This window comes from Myotis daubentonii, chromosome X (genome assembly GCF_963259705.1).
Source record: "Myotis daubentonii chromosome X, mMyoDau2.1, whole genome shotgun sequence".
NCBI lineage: Eukaryota > Metazoa > Chordata > Mammalia > Chiroptera > Vespertilionidae > Myotis > Myotis daubentonii.
The window spans coordinates 30513035-30539547 of NC_081861.1; the positions used below are offsets into that span (position 1 = coordinate 30513035).

At 38.5% G+C, this 26513-nt stretch overlaps 1 protein-coding gene across 7 annotated transcripts in view; it reads left to right on the plus strand.

Annotated features, from left to right (window-relative positions):
* The window catches only part of ENOX2 (ecto-NOX disulfide-thiol exchanger 2), a 317249-nt gene that overhangs the window by 276852 nt on the left and 13884 nt on the right, over positions 1–26513 (plus strand). For all 7 annotated transcript variants that reach the window (XM_059680440.1, XM_059680444.1, XM_059680439.1 and 4 more), the window contains 3 exons: positions 1882–2094; positions 3796–3902; positions 14705–14819. In XM_059680440.1, the coding sequence (XP_059536423.1) occupies positions 1882–2094; positions 3796–3902; positions 14705–14819 (435 nt within the window). The remainder of the gene's footprint in view (positions 1–1881; positions 2095–3795; positions 3903–14704; positions 14820–26513) is intronic.

Here is a 26513-nt window from a genome sequence, read left to right on the forward strand (position 1 = left end):
TGTCCCATTGATCTTACTGATGACACCAAACCAGGTTTAAAGGTATGAATTTCCCCTGCTTCCGGTGCTCTAGGCTCAGCAAGGTGCTGCTAATTCTAATTTCAATAGGTCTCATTTACCAAACTTGTTTGCACCAGATAACCTAAGGCCACAATTTCAACTGGTGTGCCACAAAAGGCATGCTGGTGTGCTGCAAGTATACCTATTTACTCAGAGGCACTAACGTCTTTTCACTTAGATTGTCAAATAAAAAAATGACAACAACCAACATAACACCAGCCATCCAGGGTGAATGAATCAAAATTATACCTTTGTTTTGCCAGATTGGCAAAAAATATATATTTGGTATGCTGCAGAATTTTAGTAATTAGTTTATGTGTGTGATGAGATGAAAAAGGTTGAAAATTGCTGGCCTAAGGGATTCATACATTTAAGAAACCCTTTGTTTGCATTGATTTTGTCTTCCTGTAAAAGAAAAGCAGAAAACATAGTATAGGATAGAGACACAGAAATAATGCGACTTTTTTAAAAAACTGGAAAAGCTGAAATCATTGGTAAAATGCCAGTTCAAGAATGACCTGTTCACATGACACCAAATGGGTCAATTTGATTTTTTTTAGTGAATTTGCTCGTCATGTGGACTTCAAGCATAAGGTAAGCATTAACATAAAGATTATATGCAAGTAGTGAAATGAAAAGCTGCTATAAAGGGCAGACTGGCCTCTCATTATATGTCTACACTGAAAAAAGTCAAGAAGCAAGGGATTCAATTGCAGTGAGAGATATTTCCACTGTACATAAGAGTTTCTGGCCAAAGAGGGATATGGAGCCCTAGAACGGTCTTTCAATGGGATGCTAATGGACTCTCCCGCTCAGGAGTTTTTAACAGCACAATGTGTAAGTGGCTATCTGGGGAAGCTGTACCAGAAGCTTTGGAAGAACTCTGCTACTATTTTAACGTTAGAGAATAACTCCTAACTAGCTGCAGAAATATACTTGGAGGTTTCCTCAGGCAAGTGAAACAGGAGGTGAAGAAATGTAGAAACAGAATGAATTACATCAAAATAGATTGTGACTTGGACTGAGTGGAAGGCCTGTGGTTGTGGAATGAATGCAAGAGTGATGTTATAAAAGGTCAAAGATGTGTTTATTCCCGAAGGATTACCCATTTAACTCCTTCCTAAGGCTCCTTCAGATACTATAACTCCAGGTCAAGGAAAAAGTAACTATCAAATTCAAGTTAGACTCAATTTTACTTTTCCTTACTAAAAAAATAGGATTGTAGAATTCTGAAATTCTCTCACTGCTAATTCATACATTACACATATGCATGCATACACACCATCAGAGAGATTAAGAAATTTGCAATATGTGAAAACTACATCAGTAAAGAAAACTTTTTAAAGGAAAGAATATACTGAACTAACAAGCAAAATAGAGACAGACTCATAGGGAACAGGGTGACAGCTGTAGAGGGGGGGAGAATTGAAAAAAAAGAAGAAAGAGAGAGAAAAAACTCACAATATGAGCATCACTGTGGTGATTGAAGGAATAGGTGGAGGTGGAAGATGGTATAGGGGGATAAATGGTGATGGAAAAAAATTCAAAAAAGAGAATAAACAATTGCCTTTCTGAAAATTCTTCATTGACTACAACCAATCTACTTTATGAGTCTTTGGTTCTTTCAGTCTGTCTGCCTGCCTGCTACCTGTGTGTACATGTATATGCATGTATGGCTCCTCATCCTCAGCAATACATATAAGAACCACTTCCAAAAGACATGGTGGTCTCATTGCTGGCATGTTTGGAAAATAGATCAAGATATGGTTACTTTTGATGATTCTAAAAGTAAATCCTTGTGTTTTTTTTTTTTTTTTCAAGATGAATCGAAATTCTCAGAAGCCGTGCAGACCTTGCTCACTTGGATTGAGCGAGGAGAGGTGAACCGTCGCAGTGCCAACAACTTTTACTCCATGATTCAGTCGGCCAACAGCCACATCCGTCGCCTGGTGAATGAGAAAGTTGCCCATGAGAAAGACATGGAAGAAGCAAAGGAGAAGTTCAAGCAGGCCCTTTCTGGAATTCTCATTCAGTGTGAGTGGAAATCAGAGTTGTGCTGAAAAGATGAGAGGGCACTTCACTTAGTCACCATTTTTTCTGCACAGGAGCCAGGCCTACAAAGCCATTCTGTGTCAAGGGGCAAGGCTTCCTTCATTGTCATATGCTCTCCTTATATTGCCAAGTGACCAAGCTCCAATTTCACAGGATACATGTGGGGACCTCCTATGTGTATTTTCTCTGGCATATCTACTTCAGCTCCTTAGAAACAAACACTGACACTTAAACCACAATCCTGTGCCTCTACTTTGGCTTATTCTCAGGTTATAAGAGCCTCGGGCCTCAGTGAATTTTCAGTATTTCCTTGCTGAAGTCAAAATTCAGCATTTGTAAGATTTGCATCATTCTTATCATATAATATGCTTTTTAGGTAACTTCTTTTAATAATCAATGTAACCATGTTTGGCAAGTTGATTGAATAAAAGCCAAATTTGCTATTTCAGTCTTTTATTTTTAGTTTCCCTTCTTGTACATTTTTTTTTACTGGATGTCATAGACACTGGGACATTTTTGGGAAGCCACTGAAATGGCCATTTTTCAAAAAGAAGTGCTACTCTAAACCTACTCAAAATCTCTTAAATGAAACAGATCAGATAAATTCTCAAGTAATGTTTTACTTCACTATACTGCACTCATATCTTTTGAGTAAGGAGCTATATTCACCTTAAGAATAAGAGTGCAGATTTATGATTTTGCCTTTAAGCAGTTATGGCCCACTCTTCTGATACTTGACTTCCCATACTTGACTCATATGTAATTGGAATTAAGGAAGAGTTGTATCACTTTCCATTTTTATTTTGAAAATGTATATATGCATAGAATTCAGAAGGAGAAAGCACATTTTTGTATGACTAAAGAATATAGAAAAAGAGAAGAGCAAGTATCATGGCAATATAAATTCTTAAATTGTTAGTACACAGAGTGCAAACTGCTATAAAGAAAGAAATAGAACCTCTATATTTTCTTACTGTGAACACTCAGCCAGGCAGAGGCTTTTGTCCTTGTCTTTTCCCAAAAACGTCATGTCTATGTTTCCCTTCTCTTAAACTGGTTAGGATAAAGCCCCAGAATATTTGCATATGTTTCCCCTTTTGACATTTTAAGAGACCCTGAAAAAAATACTATCTAAGCCTGTACGTACATGGTATTCTTTCATAAAACCTATATTTCTCTAGGCTTAAAATGCATTCCATCCATCTTAAGTTTTGATATGATGCTTCTGGTTCAACATACCTCAGAATAGTAAAAGGATGGAGTATGTTGAAGAGAAGCATCCAGGTTCATTTTAAAGGGCTGGTTTATGAAAGAAGCAGGTGGTCAAAAGGAGCTATAACAGTTTACTGCTTGCCACCATGCTGTGCAGAGTCAGTAGCACTAAATCACATTCACCTAGGACTTTTGCCTCTCCTGCCTGAATAGATACAGACTGCATGTATTTAAAACTTAGTGCCCATTTTACCTCAAGCCCTCTGGAATTCCCTTTTCTCTTTCTGAATATCGATATCTCTGTCTTTGACTCCCCTTTAAAATCATGGTACCCCAACACACATACCATAGCTTAATAGTGTCATACAAGAAGATACAACACGCCTGATGCTTCTCTTATTTCTTTTGTCCCCTCTTTTGCCATCTTGGATGATACTCTGGCCTAATTCAACTGCTGATCTGACGCTGCAGTTGAGCAGATAGTTGCTGTGTACCATTCTGCCTCCAAACAAAAGGCATGGGACCACTTCACAAAAGCCCAGCGTAAAAACATCAGCGTCTGGTGCAAACAAGCTGAGGTTGGTAACTCTTTACTCTAATAGCCCCGGAGGGGGACAGTTTCTTCCTTTAACAAGTTATTGATTTGGAGTTTAGCCAGAATTAAATAGTGCCAAGCTCCCATGGTCACAACAAGGCACTAATGAAACATTAAGACATGTTATATCACCTGCCACTGTGGCCAGACCACCTGCAGCCAAAAGGGTAATAAATGTGCACATTCTGCTAGATGGATCCTTAGTAGTGAGAATGTAGCTATGATAATTATAAATTTACTTCTCTGTGCTAGCTGGTCTTGGATACAACAATAATTACTGACCTGTGAATTCAGTGTTAGTATTATTAGGGCTGTCTTACATTTATTAGAGCGTCTTGACACTTGGGCTGAAAGCTCCCTGGTGTTGTTACACTGAAGCACTGAAATTTCTGAGCTTCTTTTATGAAACCTGCTCAGCCATCTCTTATAGGTCTCAGCTTTAAAGATAACAGAGGACTCTGATTTCAGATTAAGGTTGACACACACCTGTCTGCTTGTGCTGAAGTGACATTTTTTAGTGTAACATTAAAGTATGTCTGATGTGATTGGGTTGTTATTCTCAATCCAAGATTAAAAACAAAGATGGGAGGTTTGTTTTCACTGATATGTCTTTGGAATGATGTTACATATATGTCAAGTTTTTCTGTTCCTATGGGCAGCTTCATTACCCAGCACTGACATGTTCAATCTATGTATGCGGCAACTTTTTCAACTTTGTTTCTGAGTCCTTCCTGCCAGTCTGGTAATAGTCCCATTATATATGTAGGGCAGATTATCATATTCCTTCACATTTAAATAGCATTTGTAAGACATTTGCATTTTATAAAGCATTTATATTGGTTATCTCACCTACCTCCCAGTAGATGTGGTGTAGCTGGAAAGAACACTGAACTTGGGTGCAAACATGAATCCAGATCTCAACTCTGACATGTTATAGCTGTGTCACTTTGAGCAAGTCAGCCTTTCTCAGTAACTATTTATTCACCTGTAAATTGGAGTTAATAGTGAAACCAGTCTTATGGGATTAAATGGAGTAAGATATGTGTAGACAGCTTAGAAAATGTAAATGCTATATAAATGATAAATAGTATTATTTCAATTTATCATTAACAACTCCACAAGGGCTAATAGGTATAGTATTAATGTTTTCCATGTGAGGAAACTGAGACAGAGTGTTAAGTGATGCACACAAAATTACACAGCTAGTAAGTGGTAATTCAGGACTAGAAATTCTTACTCTGATATAAACTGCCTTGTAAGTCTTGAGCAAGTCATTTCATTTAATCTTTGTGGGCCTCAGTTTTCTAACCTATAAAATGAAGATAATAATCTATTCATTCTGTCTTCGTGAGAATACATGACATAGTTTGTGTGATAATAATATGAAAACTGTGAAGAGAAATAAGAAAATAAACAAAATCCTGTTCATATACTATCTCTGAGCCATCAATTCTGGCTCAGCAAAGGGATCTGGGAGTCACTAGGGCAGTGGTTTTCAACCTTCCTAATGCTGCAACCCTTTAATACAGTTCCTCATGTTGTGGTGACCCCCAACCATAAAATTATTTTCGTTGCTACTTCATAACTGTAATTTTGCTACTGTTATGAATCGTAATGTAAATATCTGATATGCAGGATGTATTTTCATTGTTACAAATTGAACATAATTGAAGCATAGTGATTAATCACAAAAACAATATGTAATGATATATGTGTTTTCTGATGGTCTTAGGCAACCCCTGTGAAAGGGTCGTTTGACCCCCAAGGGGTCGCGACCCACAGGTTGAGAACCACTGCACTAGGGACACATTCCTGAAGACATCAGCCCAATAGATGGGTAGAGTCATAAAAAGCCAGTAATGTTTTAAATTGTTTTTAAAAGGGAATTAGGAATTTAAAAAAAAGGAGCTATTGTCTTACTGTAGCACAAAATGATTTTAGAATCCTAGAGTGTAACTCATGTTGTTGAGCTTCAACAAACAAAATTCAACATTTCAATTCAAATGTTTACTGAGCAATTCTCTGTCTCAAGCATTATGACAGTCAATGTAAAATGAGATGGTATTTGCTTTCAGGGAACTAGAAGGGTAGCAAAAGGGATCAAGGGGAGGAGTGGAGTTTAGTACCCTAAAATAAAAATATCCAAACTTTTTAAGTGTAGTTTGAATAGTTCAGAAGAATAAAGACTGAAAGGAAAATGCTCAATGTCTTACAATTGTAGAAAAATAGTATTAAGTCTCCACCTTTTAGGGGGTGAAAGAAGCTGTCTGAACTGCCCCACCCATTACCAGAAGCCCTGCCAGTATAATACAGAGAGTGCCAGCTTACAGTTGTTCAACTTAAGATTTTTTTACTTTACTATGATATGTGATACGATATTCTCTTATGATGTTGGCCAGCAGTAGCCAGCCACAGCTCCCAGTAAGCCACATGATCACAGGGATAAACAGCCAATACTCTACAGTGTATTGTGTTGCCAGAGGTTTTTTTGAATATTGTGTTTGAAGGACATTTAAGGTCGGCTGGGCTAAGCTATGATGTTTAGTAGGTTAGGTGTATTAAATGGACTTTTTTACATACAAAATTTTCAACTTAAGATGAGTTTATCAGGTTCTAACCCATCATATGTGGAGGAACATCTGTATTGCCTTATTGGAAGAAAGCAGCCTCTGGCTGGAGCAGCAACTTACCTAGGCCACAACTGTTTGGTAAACAACTTTGCAATAAAAGAGTCTCCATTAATATTATTCATCAAGGCTCTCTGCAGTTATATCATACTTACCTATCTGGTAGATACATATTTCATTTTAATTACCTTCTCAGTAAAGAGAGCTATGCCAGTGAGCTGAATATTTCTCTGGGTCTGTATGAAACTTAGAGCTATATACTCTATTACCTAATATTGTAGCAGAGCTTCCTTGGCACAGTGATGAGGGCAAACTATATGGCTAGCAGGACTTACCAAGAGCTGCATGTTTCACAATGTGCCTTGTAGAATTTATAGAAGCCCAGAAAAATGCTCCTGTCTATTGGATTGGACTAAATTAAGGGTCTACCTAGAATACCTCAATTTTGATAAGTAAAACAACTGAAAGTGGAACATAGCTCATCATTTTCCTATGGTATTGTATTCCCTAAACCTAAAAGATCTCTTCTATATTATATTGGTCCCTCATTATTTTAAGACTTTTAATTGATTTTTAAAGAGAAAGGAGGTAAGAGGAAGAGAGAATCATCGATGTGAGAGTGAAACATCATTAGGCTGCTTCCCATAGATACCCTACCAGGGATCCAGCCCAAAATCTGGACATGTGCTCTGACCAGGAATCAAACTGGCAACTTTTTACTGCATAGGACGTCACCCAACCAACTGAGCCACACTGGCCAGGGCTTTGGTGCCTTTTTAAGTCATAGCTTCTTTAACCTCTGCATACTTTCACTTGATAACAGGCAACTCTGAGAACTAAAAGGAGATATCCTATAGAAAGTGAAAAAAGTGTTCTCTTAAATTGAGGCTGCTGGAGGCTAGGAACAGTAGTTAGCATAATAAATGCGAGAAGTTTGTCAGAAGGCTGATGGACATCTTCAGCAGGGCTGAAGATCTACATATTATTACCTGCTGCCAAACCGCTGAGGGCAATTCCCCTAACTTGATAATCCTTTATTGTTTACCAAACCTTACCTTTGATGTGTATATCTGCTTTGCTAAAGGGCAAAATGTGTTAATAAAAAGCCTTGGGTCCGGAGATTCTGGGAGCTTAGTCACTAGAGCTAAGTTTCTGTCTGGCTCCCCCAATGTCTTCCAAATTCATATTTCTTGTCTAGTCTCTATTCATTTATGTGCAGCCCTTCTCCAGATTCCTGAACCCTTGCTGTGAAAAGACTGTGGCAGAAACTGCCACATAGCACCCCACTGAGAATCAGAACATCTCAGTGACTTCAACTAGACTTGCTTCCCCCCCTCCCCCCTTAGGCATTGAAGCTACAACTCCTAAATCAGGGGTTTCTTCAAATTGGAAGTTTCTGATATTGAGCATTTTTTACCAATTGCCTCTGGGAATATGCCAGCTGGTGACCTCCTGGTGTCACAAAGTACCTATTCCTTGTCTAATTGTCATCCTCCTACTAGCGGCCAGCACTGACTTACTCTGGTTAAAGATAGGTTATGGAGTAAGAATAAAATGTCCCTGAAGACAAAGTGTTTAGGTACTCACTTTGTTAGCATATGTCAGGCAGACTAGTTTGCTAATGAATCTTTTTCATTGATTTATTTTCCTGATTTACATGTGTGTGAGGCTGCTGCTGATAAAACTGGAAAGGCTAATAAAAGACATCTAAAGTCCTTCCCCTTTCTAAAAGTTAGTGTCTGTAATGACTTTACTGACAGTTCTGTGTTGGGAACAATTTTTCTACAAGAACATTTAAAACCTGCATGTTTCTCTTCCTGAGAAGCTGGCCTAGATTAGACGTTAAACCTTCGATAACATATCAAAACTAGAGCAATGGCAGTAGGCACTAAAAGATACCTCTTGCATGCTCCCTAATATGTGATTTATACCATTGAGCCAGAGGAAAAGGGACTTGGTGATTACTAGCATTCTTGTAAAATAAAATTCTGTGATTGCTAACTTAACTTTCTCTCTAGATTTCCAGGCTTACCATTTCAAACTCTGAAGACCTGTTTACAGATAGATGTTCAAGTCATCTGCATACCCTTGTTTTAGGGCCCATTTGCATTAACACTAGCTATTGGCTTTCAGCCATCAAAACACATAAAACAAAATTTGGATCAATCTAATTTGTATTTCTATTATGTATCATACAATAGGCATTGATTAAGAATCTGTTTGTGCTTTGCTTCATTGTATTGAATGATATCACAGAATCAAATTTCTATTTAAGTGTAGAAGCTACCTACCTATCCCCTGCTCTTTTCAATTCCTTCATTTCACCCTTTCCACACCACATATCCTAATAATGTTGAAAATCTGGGTAAGTAAAGTTTTGTTACACAATTAGCAAGGAATTTTGATTTTCTAATAATCATGTTTCTATAAAAACATGAGTATATAAAAGATGAATTTAAGCCGAACCGGTTTGGCTCAGTGGATAGAGCGTCGGCCTGCGGACTCAAGGGTCCCAGGTTCGATTCCGGTCAAGGGCATGTACCTTGGTTGTGGGCACATCCCCACTGGGGGGTGTGCAGGAGGCAGCTGATCGATGTTTCTGTCTCATCGATGTTTCTAACTCTCTATCCCTCTCCCTTCTTCTCTGTAAAAAAATCAATAAAATATATTAAAAAAAGATGAATTTAAGTGCACATAAAATTTTTAAACTTTTAAGTAGTTTTAGATAATTAACATGCACTGATTTATGATTTGCTTATTTTATGATGAATCAAGAATGTCAGCAGGTACACAGATTATTCTTTTTATGTAATTTCCTCTATCTATGGTTTCAGTTTTATTCTATGTTGAAAGTGCTTTGTCCTCCATTGTGGAGAAGTGTGTGTATTTCTGAGCTTCAGAAAAGTTACCATTTTCAGAACAGACTCAAAGCCATTATAACACATTTTTAGAAATCACCAACAGTTCACTGTTTAGATGAAAAATATTGCAGGTCTACTATGGGCGAGAGAGTGGTATAGATACTTTCGGAAGGTTATCTTACCTTTTTTATGTAGTCTGTCAGTGACATGACCCACTCAATTTCAGGTAGAGAGTTACAAATGAAAATGTCTGGAAAATGTTTTTACATGCCATTGCCACTCTTTTGGTTTTGCACTGAATCCAAATGTCAGGGTTGGGGAGGGGCAAATTTGGGAAGCACTGCTATTTCTCATGCTCCCTGAACTTCAGTGGCTCAGAATCCTCCTCCTGCCTGCATCTATGTCCAAGGTTGGTGGAGTGCCTTCCTTAGGTAAATGCTACCTTTCACCCTTTCACTCTGAAGGTATTTGTTAGGGTTTGCTTCCCAAAGTAGAGCTTTCTTGATCCACCATAGACTACAGAAAACAGGTATCTTAGCTATCAAGAGGTTTTATGTTAAGGTTATCAAAGAATTAAAATCTCACTTGCTTTACTTAGGGGGGTACTGTCATTTACTAAATGCTCTCCATAAGTTTCCTGAAGTATTGTACCTTTTAACTTCTGATGTTCTCTGCTTTCTATTATACTTATGTGACTTAGTATCAGATATTTATAGAAGAGTCATGATACAGGCCTTAGTTTCTTTGTAGCTAAGAAATATTGTCTAGCCCTACCTGGTTTGGCTCAGTGGATAGAGCATCCGTCTGTGGACTGAAAGGTCCCGGGTTCAATTCCAGTCAAGGGCACATGCCTGAGTTGCAAGCTCGATCCCCAGTGTGGGACGTGCAGGAGGCAGCCAATCAATGATTTTCTCTCATCATTGATGTTTCTCTCTCTCCTTCTCCTTTCCTGTCTAAAATTAATTTAAAAATATGTACAAAGGAAAGATTGTATAGTGGTTAGAAGGCTCTAACCACTTTGCATGCCAGACTAAATAACTTAAAGCAAATATCTTCTTAGTTTTTCCTATCCTTATTTCATTATCAATGAAAAGAACCAGTGACTCTTGTTCATGAAGTAATTTTAGGCACTGAGGTAAAAGTTGTCAATAGGTATGTTGTATTTCTAGGAATTCTTTAAGAGATGTGAGGTACCCCTAGATAAGCTGCATCACTTAGCCATTAAACTTTTTATACTTCTAAGAAGATATTATGCTTTCTTGACCAGCTGGAAACAGAAAGATGCCATGTGGATGCTGAGCAGCTACAGGGCATATCTTAGCTCTCAGTAACATTTTCTTGCCCATGGGGCATTTTTCTAGAATGAACATAATTTATTCTTTTGAAAAACACAATAACTTTCCTGGAGTTAGACATCATGTTTGTGAATTGAGAGTTGGTCTTTGTTAATACCCTCTGACAGTTTACATTTTTGTTAAACAACTAGGAGAGCCATGCCTTTTCCGGGTGTAGTAAGTTTTACAATACTTGAATTTGTCAGTGTCACCCCTCATTAGAATCACCTTTCCAGGAACAGCTCTTTGATGATACCTGAAACCTAGACTCATGAGATAGAATGAATTCTTGGAAATTAGCAATTTATTTTTCTCTGCACAATGAGTATAAATCAGACATAACAAATCTCTCTCTAGTCACAGCCCTTTAAGGTTCATTTTTCTCAAGCAACTCATCATTTTCTTCTATTTTATGTAATGCCCCTGCAGCACATGAAGGATGCTATGTTAGTATTTCTATTTTCTATTACTTTTATTTTTCTACTAGAGGCCCAGTGCACAAATACGTGCACGGGTGGGGTCCCTCAGCCTGGCCAGTGAGAGAAGCCTATCCGGGGGACAGCCGGCTAGAGGGAGGGACCCCAGGAGGTTGGCTTGCGATGCCCCAATCAGGGCCATTGGGGGGGCTGGCAGGCCAATCTCCTGTGGTCCTTCCCCCTTGCCAGACAAACCTCCCCCCTCCAATTGGGGCCACTGAAGGGAGAGGAACCAGCCAGGGGGAAGGGCCATAAGAGGTTGGCTGTGGGAGCACACTGACCACCAGGGGGAAGCTCCTGCATTGAGCATCTGCCCCCTGGTGGTCAGTGCACGTCATAGCGACTAGTTGACTGGTCATTCGGTCATAGCAGTCACTTAGGCTTTTATATATATAGATTGCTTCTTAACTATCAATGATAGCATTGAGTAGCTCACTTTTTTCAAAGTTACTTATTTATCTTTAGTGAAAACAATATAGAAATCATTATTTTTCCTGATAAAAGCAATAAAAAAGGAGGATATTAATTTAGATAGTTATTACCTATGGCATTAAATATTAAGAAATATATTTGAAATGTTTATAATCTCTCTAAGTGGAAGTATTTTTCACCAGACACTTTTGGATATTTCCTGTATTATGGCCCATTTGGAGCTAACCTGGCAAGGAATACACAGCTCAGTGCTGAGGAGATTTTAACTGGCACCAAGTGGCCTCTAAATGATTATAAGCTGCTCCAAAATACACAATTCTCATATTTACACTTTTTGAAAAAGTGACTTTCCCACTGTGATCTTGATCATTTCCAATGCTTTCATGCCTCCCTGAAGACCTGCATTGACATCTGGTAGCACTTCCCTTCAGTCTGAAGAACTTTCTTCAGTATTTCTTATGGTGCAAGTCTTATGGTGCAATTCTTGCATTTACATTTGTCTAAAAATATATCTCATCTTCATTCTTGAAAGATATTTTCTCTGAATATAGAATTCTGAGTAAATATATATTTTTATTTTCTCCTGTACTTTAAAGATATTTTTCCCCTGATTTCTGGCCTTTGTTGTTTCTAAAAAACATCAAAATATTCTATTGATAATGCCCTGCATTTAATGTGTTGTTTTTTTCTGGCTGCTTTGAAAATTTCTCTCTTTTTTAAAAAGTTTTATAAGACATAAACAACATACAGTACTGTAGTTTAAGATGTAATTAATGACTTTAATTACATGTATTGTGAAATGATTATCACAATAAATTTAAAGAGTTAAAGGTTTGCAGCAGTTTTACTATGATATTCCTAGTCATACTTTTTTCACACATATCCAGCTTTGGATTCACTGAGTTCTTTGAATATATAATCTATTTCATCAAATTTGAGAAATCTGCCCTGACTGGTTTGGCTCAGTGGATAGAGCGTCGGCCTGCGGACTCAAGGGTCCCAGGTTCGATTCCGGTCAAGGGCATGTACCTGGGTTGTGGGCACATCCCCAATGGGAGGCGTGCAGGAGGCAGCTGATTGATGTTTCTCTCTCATCGATGTTTCTAACTCTCTATCCCTCTCCCTTCCTCTCTGTAAAAAAAAAAATAAAAAATATTTTTAAAAAATTGAGAAATCTTCAACTATTTTTTCTTCAAAGATTTTGAATAATTTAGTTTCCCCTATTTCTGTGATTCCAGTTAGTTTCTCTCTGTTCTTCAGATTGGGTAAATGTGTATTGTTCTCTTTAAGGTCTCTCTTTATTTTGTCATCTGCATTCTACTGTTAGGTTTATCCAATTACTTTTATTTCAGATATCTTCAGATATTGTATTTTTCAATTTTAGAATTTCCATTTGGTTCTTTTTAAAAGTTTCTATTTCTCAACTAAGGTCTACTACCTTTTCATTCATTATAAATATATTTTCTTTATGTCACTGAGATAATTATAATAGATGCTTTAACTCCTTGTCTGCTAAATGCCGTATCTGGTTGATTTCAAGTTTGGTTTCTGTTGATTGTCTTTTCTCTTGAAGATGGATCATCTCATCCTAGTTCTTTGTGTCATGTACATTGTGAATATTTTTTTTCTTTTTTTAACATATTTTTATTGATTTCAGAGAGGAAGGGAGAGAGAGGATAGAAACATCAATGATGAAAGAAAATCATTGATGGGCTGCCTTCTGCACGTCCCCCACTGGGGATTGAGCCCACAACCTGGGCATGTGCCCTGACCAGAATAGAACCATGACCTCCTGGTTCATAGGTCGATGCTCAACCACTGAGCCACGCAAGTTGGGCTGAATATTTTTTCTTTTAAAACTCTGGATTATTTTATGTTCTTCCAAAGAATGTTGACTTTGCCCTCCTTTGTTTTAAATGGTTAATTTTATTTATTAGAGTTAAGCTAAAAATTATCTATCTCAGATGGCAGCTCAAATCTCAATTCAGTTCTTTTAGCCTTAGCTGTGTTGTTTGGAATCTGCACTGTGCTTCTATGATTCATGGGTTATATAGAAATTTGAATAGATCTTATTCACAGAATTTGAATTTCTCTATCTTTGGCTCTCTTCGTTCTGAGACTGTGGTTACCCTGCACTCTCTTATTTATTTCTTTAAGATATAAAGAACGTGGATTTTCTATTAAAAATTTAGCAGTCCTGTGAGGTGATCTGCTCCTAGACTAAAAGGCCCTTTAAAAACTGGGAGACCCACACCCTTCTTCCAAGTGTCAGCTCCTCTTCAGAATATGCCTGCTTTTGTTCACTCTCCACTGCCATTAGGTAGTTAGGGGTTTGCTTTGGTTTTGTGTTTTGTTTGCAAAGTATATTTATTATCTACTAGAGGCCTGGTGCACGAATTCGTGCACAGGTGGGGTCCAGCCAGCCCACCGCAATGGGGGCCCATTGGACCAGGCCGGCAGGGGGCAGGAGCCGTGGGTGGTTGGCCAGCCAGCCCCGCCCCGATCAGGGTGTTGGGGGCCGATTGGGGACCAGGTTGGCCCGGGGTGGGAGGGGGGCCGATCAGGGCCCGGATCAGGCTGGTTGGCTACCACAATGCAAGTCATAGCCACCAGTCATTCTGGTCATTCTGGTCGTTCCACTGTTCCAGTCACAGGGCTTTTATATATATAGATGGAAGTGGTGATCTGGTAGAAGCTCATTCCTGACTACTCATTTTTGCTGTAACTTCTAAACCTGCAAAAGTTTGAGTAAGAGTTCTGTTGAATACTCTACCCAAAAAAACTTGAAAACAAGAACTTTCTGATATGAGAGGGATATAAAAATTATCAACTGCCAGAACTCTGGTTATGGAAAGAAAGACTAATGCAAGACAGAGTGTACAAAGTCTGCTTTGTTTTATTAATATTATTTTAGCTTCAACATGACCCTTTGCCTTTGCCTTTGCCTTAAGAGAACTCTGAAATTTTGATATATGTCAACAAACCTGCTTTATCTTATCGTTAACTCTGGTCATTTGAGGCTTTCCCACCTAAAAAACATACCTTTTAACTTTAGGAAATCCGTAACATACATAATGATGAATTAATGGGAATCAGGAGAGAAGAAGAAATGGAGATGTCTGATGATGAAATAGAAGAAAAAACAGAAACAAAAGAAACTGAGGAATCAGGTAAAGATAATTCTGCTTTGTTTTATTTGAATAACATCTACTTGCAAGGATGGTATTTTTTTAAATATATTTTATTGATTTTTTACAGAGAGGAAGGGAGAGAGATAGAGAGTTGGAAACATCTATGAGAGAGAAACATCGATCAGCTACCTCTTGCACACCTCCTACTGGGGATGTGCCCGCAACCCAGGTACATGACCCTGACCGGAATCAAACCTGGGACCCTTCAGTCCGCAGGCCGATGCTCTAGCCACTGAGCCAAACCGGTTAGGGCAAGGATGGTATTTTAAAAGCATTAATACCCAGTAAGTGATGGGCACAAACCTATCAGATTGAACTAGCTAAAAACAATTGGTGAGGACAGGACCTTACTGTGAGACAGAAGCCATGGTGTGGGTCCACAGTGGAACTCATAAGACAAACCTGTTTAACAATATAACACCCTGCTCTTAGATTTGCTATCAAATTATCTTTGAGGGGGTACCATAGGAGAGATTAAAATATCAACCGAAAGGCCAGTGTTTTCATGTAAACACTCCAGAAAACCTTAGGAGTCAAAAATGTACAGTGGACAAAGCACCAAACCTAAAGTTAGAACACCTGATTTCCAGTGCCAATTCTGTTCTTCTTGACATAGAAAGGACTTCTTTCTCACTGAGCCTTAGCTTCCACACTTGTAACAAGTACATTACAAACAGGGATTTTTATGGTGGTTAAAAGAATTAATTTATTCATTTAATAACGATTACATGCCAAGAACTGTACTAGACATTAGAGATATGGTAGTATACTGCCTCTATTGTGTGTATGTATGTGTATGTAAAAGAAGAGAGAGGGAGGAAGAGGAGGAGGAGGAGGAGGAGGAGGAGGAGGAGGAGGAGGAGGAGGAGGAGGAGGAGGAGGAGGAGGAGGAGGAGAAGAGAGGAGGAAAGAGGAGAGAAGAGAAGAGATCCCAGATTGGTTATCATGAAAATTAGAATTTCTTTGTTCCAGCACTTGCATATCGAGGTCAGCAGTTCTATAGCCACTTGAGTGATCCTAGAATCTTCACTCCATGAGCAGAAAATCTTAAGGAGAGAAAACCACCAAGACAGGCTTTTTAAAAGACATTCATTAGCTGTTACATCTGAATTTCCTCTATTTAGGCCATATGTTATATCCCTAACCATATAAACCTGCATATACATTGAATGCATCCTTTGTATTAAGTGAATACTTAGAATTTTCAGAACAGTTAACACATACTAATTACTGCAAACAGATACTATAAATGTATAACCAAGATAAACAAAATACTTTATTTAATGATAATTGAGCTATTCAAATTATTTAAGTACTTAGGATGTTTTAGAGGTGATTAATTTTTTATTTGTAGGATTGTCTCCACCTAAGAATCCTGTAGTATTGTATATAGTGTTAATCCAGTGTTACCCTTAAATGTATACAACCATAAGTTTGAGCATCCACTTGATAAATTGCTGAGTTTGAGGAGTCATTAGGGGAGGAGAGTGGTGTATGGGAGATTCAGACTGAATGCACTTACTAGGGTTATATAATTGCATTTTACTCTGTATCTCTTTTGAGTTAAAAGCTGTATTGGCTACTGCACAGAATCTTATTCATTTAGAGACAAGAAACTCCCTGACAGATCATCTTATAGCTATTTTCTTTCCTGTTCCACATGCCAGGATGTTTTGTCAAATAAAGCTATCTACAATAGACTTAATGGGCCTTACCAAATAGCTTTTCTCCCAGAAGGTTTCAATTCATTTTAATTCCAGGACTTTTGCGCATTTTTCTCCCCCTAGATCGTATCTAATTGTGTTATCTTGCTTCTGTAGTATTCAACTACAGAATTCCTGTTCACTATGAGCTAGTAAGCAGGTCCTCAGTTTTTATCTAAAACAGTTACATTGTAGTTATCACTTGGTTCCAATTAAAAGCTTAAGCAACTAGATCTCCAAGTTGATTTTTTTTCCCTCTCTCCATGCTACCAAAGTTGAATTCCAGGAGTCTATAACCTGTTTCTGGTTAAGTTTTACTTCCCAGAGAAACTAAGAGTCAAAGCTAGCCAAGAAGTTTCAGTTACATTTCCTTGGAGTGCCACAGAATTTCTGTTCTTCAAGGTACTCTATACTTGCCAGGCCATATTTGTGATACACTACTGGAAATACCCTTGCCATAAAAGAAAGGACTTCTGTGTTCAAAGGTTGAAAAGGTTGCAGAGGAAAAATCAAATCAAAGCAAATCATCGTAGTATGAAACTATTTCATTCTATTGTTAGTCATGATGGAAAATACATGGACCCAGTAAACATAACAACAGCTGTTTCCTTTCAATATCTATCTTCTGCCTTGTTCACTAGTGGTTCTCAGATTTGGTACATATAAGAATCATTGGAGCCCTAGCCAGTTTGGCTCAGTGGATAGAGCATTGGTCTGTGGACTGAAAGGTCCTGGGTTTGATTCTGGTCAAGGGCACATCCCTGGGTTGTGGGCTAGATCCCCAGTGGGGGGCATGCAGGAGGCAGCCAGCCAATGATTTTCTCTCATTATTGATGTTTCCATCTCTCTCCCTTCCTCTCTGAAATCAATAAAAATATATATTTAAAAAAAGAAAAAAGAATCATTGGATTTCTTATAAAAATTTCCATGTCTGGGCTGCAGAATCTGATTCAATATGTCTGTAAGAGGGTTTGGTAATCTGCATTTTACCAGGCATCCTAAATGATTTGGTTCTCAACCTGTGGGTCCCGACCACCGGAAAACACATATAGCATATCAGATATTTACATTACGATTCATAACAGTAGCAAAATTACAGTTATGAAGTAGCAACGAAAATAATTTTTTGGTTGGGGGTCACCACAACATGAGGAACTGTATTAAAGGGTCGCAGCATTAGGAAGGTTGAGAACCACTGATTTAGATGCTAGTGGTCCAGAGAGCACATCTGGCAATCATTGACTTAGACTAATTCTCCTTCTTTGTTCTAGCCAAGTTTTCTCTTCCCTTGGTATCCAGTCTCCTTCCTTCTGTCCTCAAACCTCCCATTATTCCCACTTAAGGAGTTTTATCAATTAATTAACAAGTATTATATCTTATAAACTGATAGAAATAGAGATATAATATATGTAAATCCACATAAAATATAAGAAATATCACTTGGTGCTAACCTGGAAGTTACTGACTAGAATGTAGTAAAAGGCAAGAGATTATTAGCATGGGTCACAGTATTCACAGTCAGTGAAAGTTGATCAGGGCCTTGAAAGATGAATAGGTTTCAATAAGAGGAAGAAAAGTAAGAAAGCATCTTGATTCAGAGAGGGAAAAGGAGAAGGAGCATGGATCAGAGAGAAATAAGGATGATGTATATAGAGGAAGAAAAGATTGAGTGGATAAGATGGGTTCAGATTATGGGGGACCATGAATATCAAGCTGAGATTTAGCATAGTGGGTAATATGGCACTATAAGCATGTCTCAACAATGGCACTAATATGATAAAAGCAACATGAATTATATAATTTAGAAGATAATTTTGGATTAAGAGAGACCAGCCAGAGACTTTTATAGGAATTGAGATATGACGTGATGAAGGTTGGGACAAAAGTGAAGGCAACAGAAACTTGTTTTAAAAATGGTAGAAGAAAAGGAAACAATAGAAAATATGAATTAAAGATGCTAGGAGTCATTTGGGGGAAATAAATGAAAGTCTTTGGTGCCAGATTGGATATAGATGATGAAGAAAAAGAAAGAACCCAGAATGAATCTAGGTTTTCTATTCTGGGAAATTGGAAGCTTGGTAGTTGCATTAGTTCACTAAAACTGTTATAATAAAGTATCACAAATAGAGTGGTTGAAACAACAGGGATTTATTTTCTCAGTTAGTTCTAGAGGCTAGAAATCTGAGATCAAGGTGTCAGCAGAGTTGGTTTCTTTTGAGAGCTGTGAGAATCTGCCCCATGCCTCTCTCCTAGCTTCTGGAGGTTTGCTGGCAATCATTGGCCTTCCGTGAAATCAGGGTTGAAGAAAGTAGGAGGAGAAAATGCTAATACATAGATGTTCGCTGAATGTGAGTGAGTGTGAAAGACAAATGAGAAAGAAGAGCAAAAGGCTGAATACAGAACTTTGGGGGCTATCCCCAGTAAAGTAAAAGAAAAGGAAGAAGTGAAAGACCCATGAGCAAGGACCACCTTGAGTCTGTATTGACCAGGAATGCCCAGCTCTGCAACTTCCTATGAGAGAGTCTTCTGCAGCTCAGGATAAGAAGCAGAGAAACTTGAGTCAAGTGACCATGAGTTAAGTTAGATAATGGTAAACTGTGCCAAAGGTTTTCATGGAGGGTGAAGAAATTTGCTGTCTAAGGAATTTTCAGTGGAATCTGTTTAGATAGAAAGTAATTAATGGACTGGATGAAGTTGGCCAACTCCTAGAGATTAGAGGTTACAGTAAGGAAGAGGGTGTCTTTGGGTGATGAGGGGCATTGAAATAATTCGTAGATGACGATATTGTGTTGGAGATGGGACTTTAGAAATATCAGAGTAGAAGCAATGAGGTCCCAGCTAGATCCATGCTGATAGAAACCTGATCGGAGTAATGGCCTGCAGAGGCAAGAAAGCAAAGCATCATGAGGCAGGAAACTCTCTTGAGATTTTATCTGAGCTGGCCTGCAGCCACTCCCAATGGATTATGCTCATATCATCTCCCTCTCCTTTCTTCACATCCTTTGTTCTTTTTGTCATTTTCTCTTTGTGGATCATTCCAGCTCAAATTTTTTGTGAACCTTTAGGGAAATGTGACCCATTTTTCCTTCTCTAATTTAGTAACAATTTTTTAGTATCTCTTATATTCTGGCTTTGTAAAGGTCAACTCCCTGAATTTGCTTCTATTATTTTGTTTTGTTTTCTTTCTACCATTGAAGAAACTTATGCATGAATATTTTAATGACACAAAATCCTTTTAGATTTTTTTGTTATAGAGAAACATGTTTGGGATTTTTACTCTAAGTGGCTCCTCTAAGAGGAGTTTGCAACTGCCTTCATACTTACACATTTTCATGACAGCCTTCAGAACTGAGGAGAAATCCCCATAAAGTGGAACATTTTTCCCACATAAGACATAATAAAAATGGGTAACCCCAAAATTAATGATGGCAGGACATGGATTAATTCACTGTACTATGCTCTATAATATCAGAACTGATGGATTCACCTGCTCAAACATATTATTAAAAGGTAATATTGAACTTTTCAATGTTCTGGCAATGTACAAAGAACTCTAACTTCAGAAATGGGCCCAATTAATATTAAGTTTATAAAAGTGTTTACTTGGTGTCCTCATTAAAATTTTAAAAAGCCCTCATTTCAGAGAGTGGGGAATACATTTGTAAGTAGGGTCCCCTAGTAGCATTATAGGAGATCACATTTTCTTTTGCTTGGTGACAAGTCCAAACAGATTATTATCTACTCCTTCCTGTGAGCAGGTCTTTATCTCTGCTCATCAACATGCCCCTTTCCCCAGGAGGGAAGCATCCGCTCCTCATTTTCTCAGAGGGAAAATATTTTCACATTTAAACTGGAGAATATGCCTCAAACCATTCTCCATATCTTTGCCCTCTTCCTTTCCATGTTTCTCCACATGAGTTGTGGGACTTGAGCATAATTACTGGCCTGCTGTACAAGAAGAAACAAAAGGAGGAAGATGAAATATTGCTATTTTATATTGAACCGTGTGGCTTGCCAGAGGACAAACATGCAAACCAAAGCAAAAATAAGTAACTCCATCTGTAGCATTCACTTGATTTGCAGAATAACTAACCTCTGCTATTCAGCAAAACTCCAGCTCAAGATGCTATACTTGGTACTGAACCAGCAAGCAAATCGAATATTTCTTTCCCTGTTTGGCAGTTAGTTAATGTCCCTTTTTCCATATAGTTTCCTATATACAGTCATTTTCACTTTTACCATCTTCTTTTGGTGTGATTATTAGGAACATGCTGTCTGATGACAAGTATCCCAGCTGCTGGGAGAGATGACAAGAATAGCTATTATTTGGAGTGCTGTGAGTCCAAGTCTCTGTATAACAACTTTATCTTCAAAGACAGAAAATCTGTGTGATCACAGCAGAAATTAAAACCAAACATCAATTGAATGTGTCATGCCAAATGTCTTTTGTAATTTTTTAAACAAAAATTTAGTTTTAAAACAGGCATATCAGGATAATTTTGTGGCCATACACAGAAAACAAATGTGGACACTGAGAGCATGTCTCAGCACTACCAGAAAATATTTCTCACCAGACCCTTCCTATTACATTGGAATTCTCTGCTTTGGACAGACAATCTGATCACATCATCCTACATCAGTACCTGATTGTTTTAGGAAGACCCTCTAGTTAAAGGCAATTAATTAAACCTAGCACCTCCCTAAAAGACAGCTTCCTTTTAGGAATGATGAATGTTTTACTCTCAAAATATGGCTTTCTTCTATATATTTAATCTTGGTAAACCAAAACTTCTTTCCATTCGTGATATAAAAGATGAGTCTTTGAAATCCCTTTAGAAAACTCTTGTTCCACCATTTATAACTAATAATCTTGAAGATTTGATTTTCATTACTTTCTTTTACTTTTTTCTACCCAAAGTCACTTCCCATAGGCAGCTGACAAAATCACCTTTGTCAAATTGCCTTTCAACATTCTTATACATTTAACTAGGGACCCAGTGCACTAATTCATACACCTTGAAAAGAACTGTGGGCTGGAGGCTGCAGTGGGCACAGAGGCAGGTGCTGGCCCATCCTCTACTCCCCTGCCCAGCCCCTCCTACCGTAGCTCTGATCCCCTGTCTGCCAGCAGCCCCACTCCTGCTGCTGCTGCTCCCACACGCTGACGGCACTGGGCCCCACTTGCACCCACTGATGGCGTGGAGCCATTGGGGCTGGCACCAGCAGTGGGTGCTAACAGGGCCAGCACCGGCAGCGGGTGCTAGCGGTGGCTGCTGTCCCCGATCACCCCTCAGGAGCAGGAGGAGGTGGAGAAGCCATCAGGGTCAGTTGGGGCCAGCAGCTGCCGCCCGCACCCCCTGACGGCACTGAGCAATCGGGACCAGTGCCGGGCGCCAGCAGCGGATGTGAGCAAGGGCTGACACTGGCAGCAGGTGCAAGCAGCATGCAGGAGCAAAGAATTTTCAGTAACCACCAGAGGCTCACCCTGATGACAGCAACTGGTGCCCCTCCTTGGTCTGGTGCCACCGCTCACCTGCTCCACCATCCCTCCGCGGCTGATGCCCGCCATGTTCCACGTGTGCCCCCTGGTGGTCAGCACACATCATAGCAACTGGTTGTTCGGCTGTTCAGTCTATTTGCATATTAGGGTTTTATATATGTAGAATATATAAATTTGTAATTTTGATCCATTTTGATAATGTCTCTTTTCTGGGCCTATGCTGTGTTAGGAATCATAAGAGGAATAAACTAAATTTTTCCATTAATTTGGAATGTAAACAATAGAGATTATTGGAATCTCATTTATTCCATAGTTATAAGCCTGGACCATGAAAGGTAATCAACAAATTTTTGATGAGTGAAAGAAATCATCTGATTAAGTATTTTTGAAATAGCTCTTAGGATTTTTGACCTTGAAAAAGTTCCATAACCATAAATAATTAAACTTAACCTCGGTTTCCCCATGTGGAGGGCATTATGCTAAGTGAAATAAGCCAGTCAATGAAGGAAAAATACCACATGATCTCACTCATTCATGGATAATAGAGACCATTATAAACTTTTGAACAATAATAGATACAGAGGCAGAGCTGCCTCAAACAGATTGTCAAACTGCAGCGGGAAGGCCGGGGACGGTTGGGGGACAGGAGGTAGGGGGGTAAGAGATCAACCAAAGGACTTGTATGCATGCATATAAGCATAACCAATGGACATAAGACACTGGGGGGTAGGGGAGGCTAGGGGACTGTCTAGGGCGGGGGGGAAAAAATGGACACATATGTAATACCCTTTGTATTACTTTAAGCAATAAAAAAATAAAATAAAATAAGATATATATTAAAAAGAAAAAAAATTAATAAACTTTAAATTTTAGAGCAGTTTTAGGTTCACAACAAAATTGAACAGGAAGTACAGAGTTCCCAAACACCCTTTGCCCCCCATACAGGCTCCCCCACTATTGACATCCTGCACCACTGGGATGTTTGTTACATTTGTTACAATCAATGCATACATCATTATCACTCAAAGTCCATAGTTTGCATTAGAGTTCACTCTTGGAGTTTTCCATTTTATGTATTTGGACAAATGCTCAAAATGTATGTATCCACCATTGTAATATCATATAGAATAGTTTCACTGCCCTAAAATCCTCTGTGCTCTGACTGTTTATCCTTCCCTCCCCCCTCTGCCTCCTCGAAACCATAGATTTTTTTATACTGTACCCATAGTTTTGCCTTCTCCAGAATGTCATATAGTTGGAATCATACAGTATGTAGCCCTTTTTATTTGTTTATTGGTTTCTTTTACTTAATAATATGCATTTATACTTTCCCCAGGTCTTTTCATAGGTAATAGTACATTGTCTGGATATACCACAGTTAGTTTATCCATTCACCTAATAAAAACTATTGTGGTTATTTCCAAGTTTTGGCAATTATGAATAAAGCTACTATGAAATCCATGTGTAGGTTTTTGTGGAGACATAAGTTTTCAGTTCACTTAAGTAAATACCAAGGAAAATTATTACTGGATCAGATCTAAGAGTATGTTTAATTTTATAAGAACTGCCAAACTGTTTTTCCAAAGTGGCTGCACCATTTTGCATTCCTATCAGTAGTATAGTTCCTGTTTGTTCCACATCCTCACCAGCACTTGGCATTGTCTTTGTTTTGGATTTTGGCAATTCTGTTAGGTGTGTAGTGATATCACATTGTTTAAATTGCAATTCTCTAATGACATATGATGACACTTGACACTGGTATATCTTTGATGAGGTGTCTGTTCAGATCTAATTTTTTTGGCATGTATCCTGTTTGATCTTCTCTGTGGTTTGGTGTCTGACATTAATTTGGGGAAATTTTCAGTCATTATTGCTTCAAATATTGCTTTTGTTCCTTTATTTCTTTTCCTTTTGATATTCTCATTACATTTATGCTACATCTTTTATAGTTAGTTGTCCCACAATTCTTGGATATTCTGATTGGTTGTGTTTTTTGTTGTTGTTGTTGTTGTTGTTTTGCTTTTCAGTTTAGTCAGTTCCTATTGTCATCTTCTCAAGCTCAGAGGTTTTTTTTCCACAGGTCTATTAATTTTCATTTCTGTTATGATGTCTTTTTATTCCTATATTTCTATTTGATCCTTCCTTAGAATTTCCAATACTCCGCTTACATTAGCCATCTGTTTTTTCATGTTATTTACTTTTTCCATTAAAGCCTAGCATACTAATATTAGTTGTTTTAAATTTAAGGTCTGATAATTCCAACTTTCTTGCTATATATGACTCTGATTCTGATCCCAGTTTAATCTCTTCCAATTTTGTTTTTTACCTTTTAGCATGCCTTGTACTTTTAAAAAAAAAAATCTGGACATGATGTACTAGTAAATAGGACTTTAGTAGTGCAGCAGTAGTGAGGGAGAGGAAGCATTTCACAGCCCTAAGATTAGGTCTCATTCCTTTAGTGTGCCTGTGTCTCTGGACTGTGAACTTTACAAGTGTTTTTGATTCTTCACCCCGCCCCGCCCCCCCCCCTGCCCCTTAGGTAGGACAGAATGACTAGAGGGAGCTAGAGTTGGATATTTTCCTTCCCCAGGTGATTTAGGCTCTGGCAAACCCCAAGCAGGTTAGACTCTGATAAAATAGTTTCTTCTGAAGGCAAGCCTTTTTAAGAAGAACAGAATGGAAAAAAAAGAAGAACAGAATGTTTGGGCGTACAAACTGGTTTCTATCTCCGACCCCAGCTGGAAGTACAAGGGGATTTTTCTCAGCTGTTCACTGTGAGGATCTTGTTGAGCTCCTGGAGACAAAGCTCACAAAAGTGTAGGGACCTCACTATGACTGAATTGCCCTTGACACTTCAAGTCTCAAACTTGTCCATGTGGAGCCTCCAGCAATTTTCCAATTATAGTTTAGATTTTCTTACTTTGGCACTGGTTCCTGTGAAGGTTTTTGCTCATGGGTTTCTGGTCTGGTAAGTTGAGATACTCTGTATTCGCCTATCTCTCTCTCCAGTTTTGTAGGTAGCAGTTTGCCCTATTACTTCACTATCCTGATGAATCTAAGAAGGGCTGTTGAGTTTTCAGTTTGTTCAGTTTTTTACATCTTTTTTTTGTTTTGTTTTGTTTTTGTTTGTTTGTTTGTTTTTTGTTTTTTCTTTTTTTTTATTAAATCTTTATTGTTCAGATTATTACATTTGTTCCTCTTTTTTTTCCCCCCCATAACTCCCCTCCTCCCAGTTCCCGCCCCACCCTCCGCCCTCACTCCCCACCCACTGTCCTCATCCATAGGTGCACGATTTTTGTCCAGTCTCTTCCCACATCTCCCACACCCCTTTCCCCCCCAAGAATAGTCAGTCCATTCCCTTTCTGTGTCCCTGATTCTATTATAATCAACAGTTCATTCTGTTCATCAGATTATTTATTCACTTGATTCTTAGATTCACTTGTTGATAGATGCATATTTGTTGTTCATAATTTGTATCTTTACCTTTTTCTTCCTCTTCCTCTTCTTAAAGGATACCTTTCAGCATTTCATATAATCCTGGTTTGGTGGTGATGAACTCCTTTAGCTTTTCCTTATCTGTGAAGCTCTTTATCTGACCTTTAATTCTGAATGATAGCTTTGATGGATAAAGTAATCTTGGTTGTAGGTTCTTGGTATTCATCACTTTGAATATTTCTTGCCACTCCCTTCTGGCCTGCAAAGTTTCTGTTGAGAAATCAGCTGACAGTCATATGGGTATTCCCTTGTAGGTAACTGGGTTTCTTTCTCTTGCTGCTTTTAAGATTCTCTCTTTGTCTTTTGCTCTTGGCAATTTAATTATGATGTGTCTTGGTGTGGTCCTCTTTGGATTCCTTTTGTTTGGGGTTCTCCGCGCTTCTTGGACCTGTAAGTCCATTTCTTTCACCAGGTGGGGGAAGTTTTCTGTCATTATTTCTTCAAATAGGTTTTCAATATCTTGCTCTCTCTCATCTTCTGGCACCCCTATAATTCTGATGTTGGTACGCTTGAAGCTGTCCCAGAGGCTCCTTACACTATCCTCGCATTTTTGGATTCTTTTTTCATTTTGCTTTTCCCGTTGGGTGTTTTTTGCTTCCTCGCATTTCAAATCATTGACTTGATTCTTGCGCTCCTCTGGTCTGCTGTGGGGAGTCTGTATAATATTCGTTATTTCAGTCCGTGTATGCTTAATTTGTAGTTGGTTCCCCAATATAGCATCAAGGGTCTCATTAGTTTTCTTGTAGATCTCATTAAGTTTATCGGCGGCTTCTAAACAGTTCTTGAGAGACCTTAAAAGTGTGGTTCTGAACTCTATATCTTCCATTGACAATTTTGTCCTGTTTCTTTGTCTCCGCATTTTGTTATGCTTCCTTGGTGCACCCCCTAGTGGTCTTTGTTCGCAGTCTTATAGTTAAATCTTGATTGTTGTAGCTAATTCCAGGGAGGGTTTGACCTCCAGGCCAAGTGGCTATG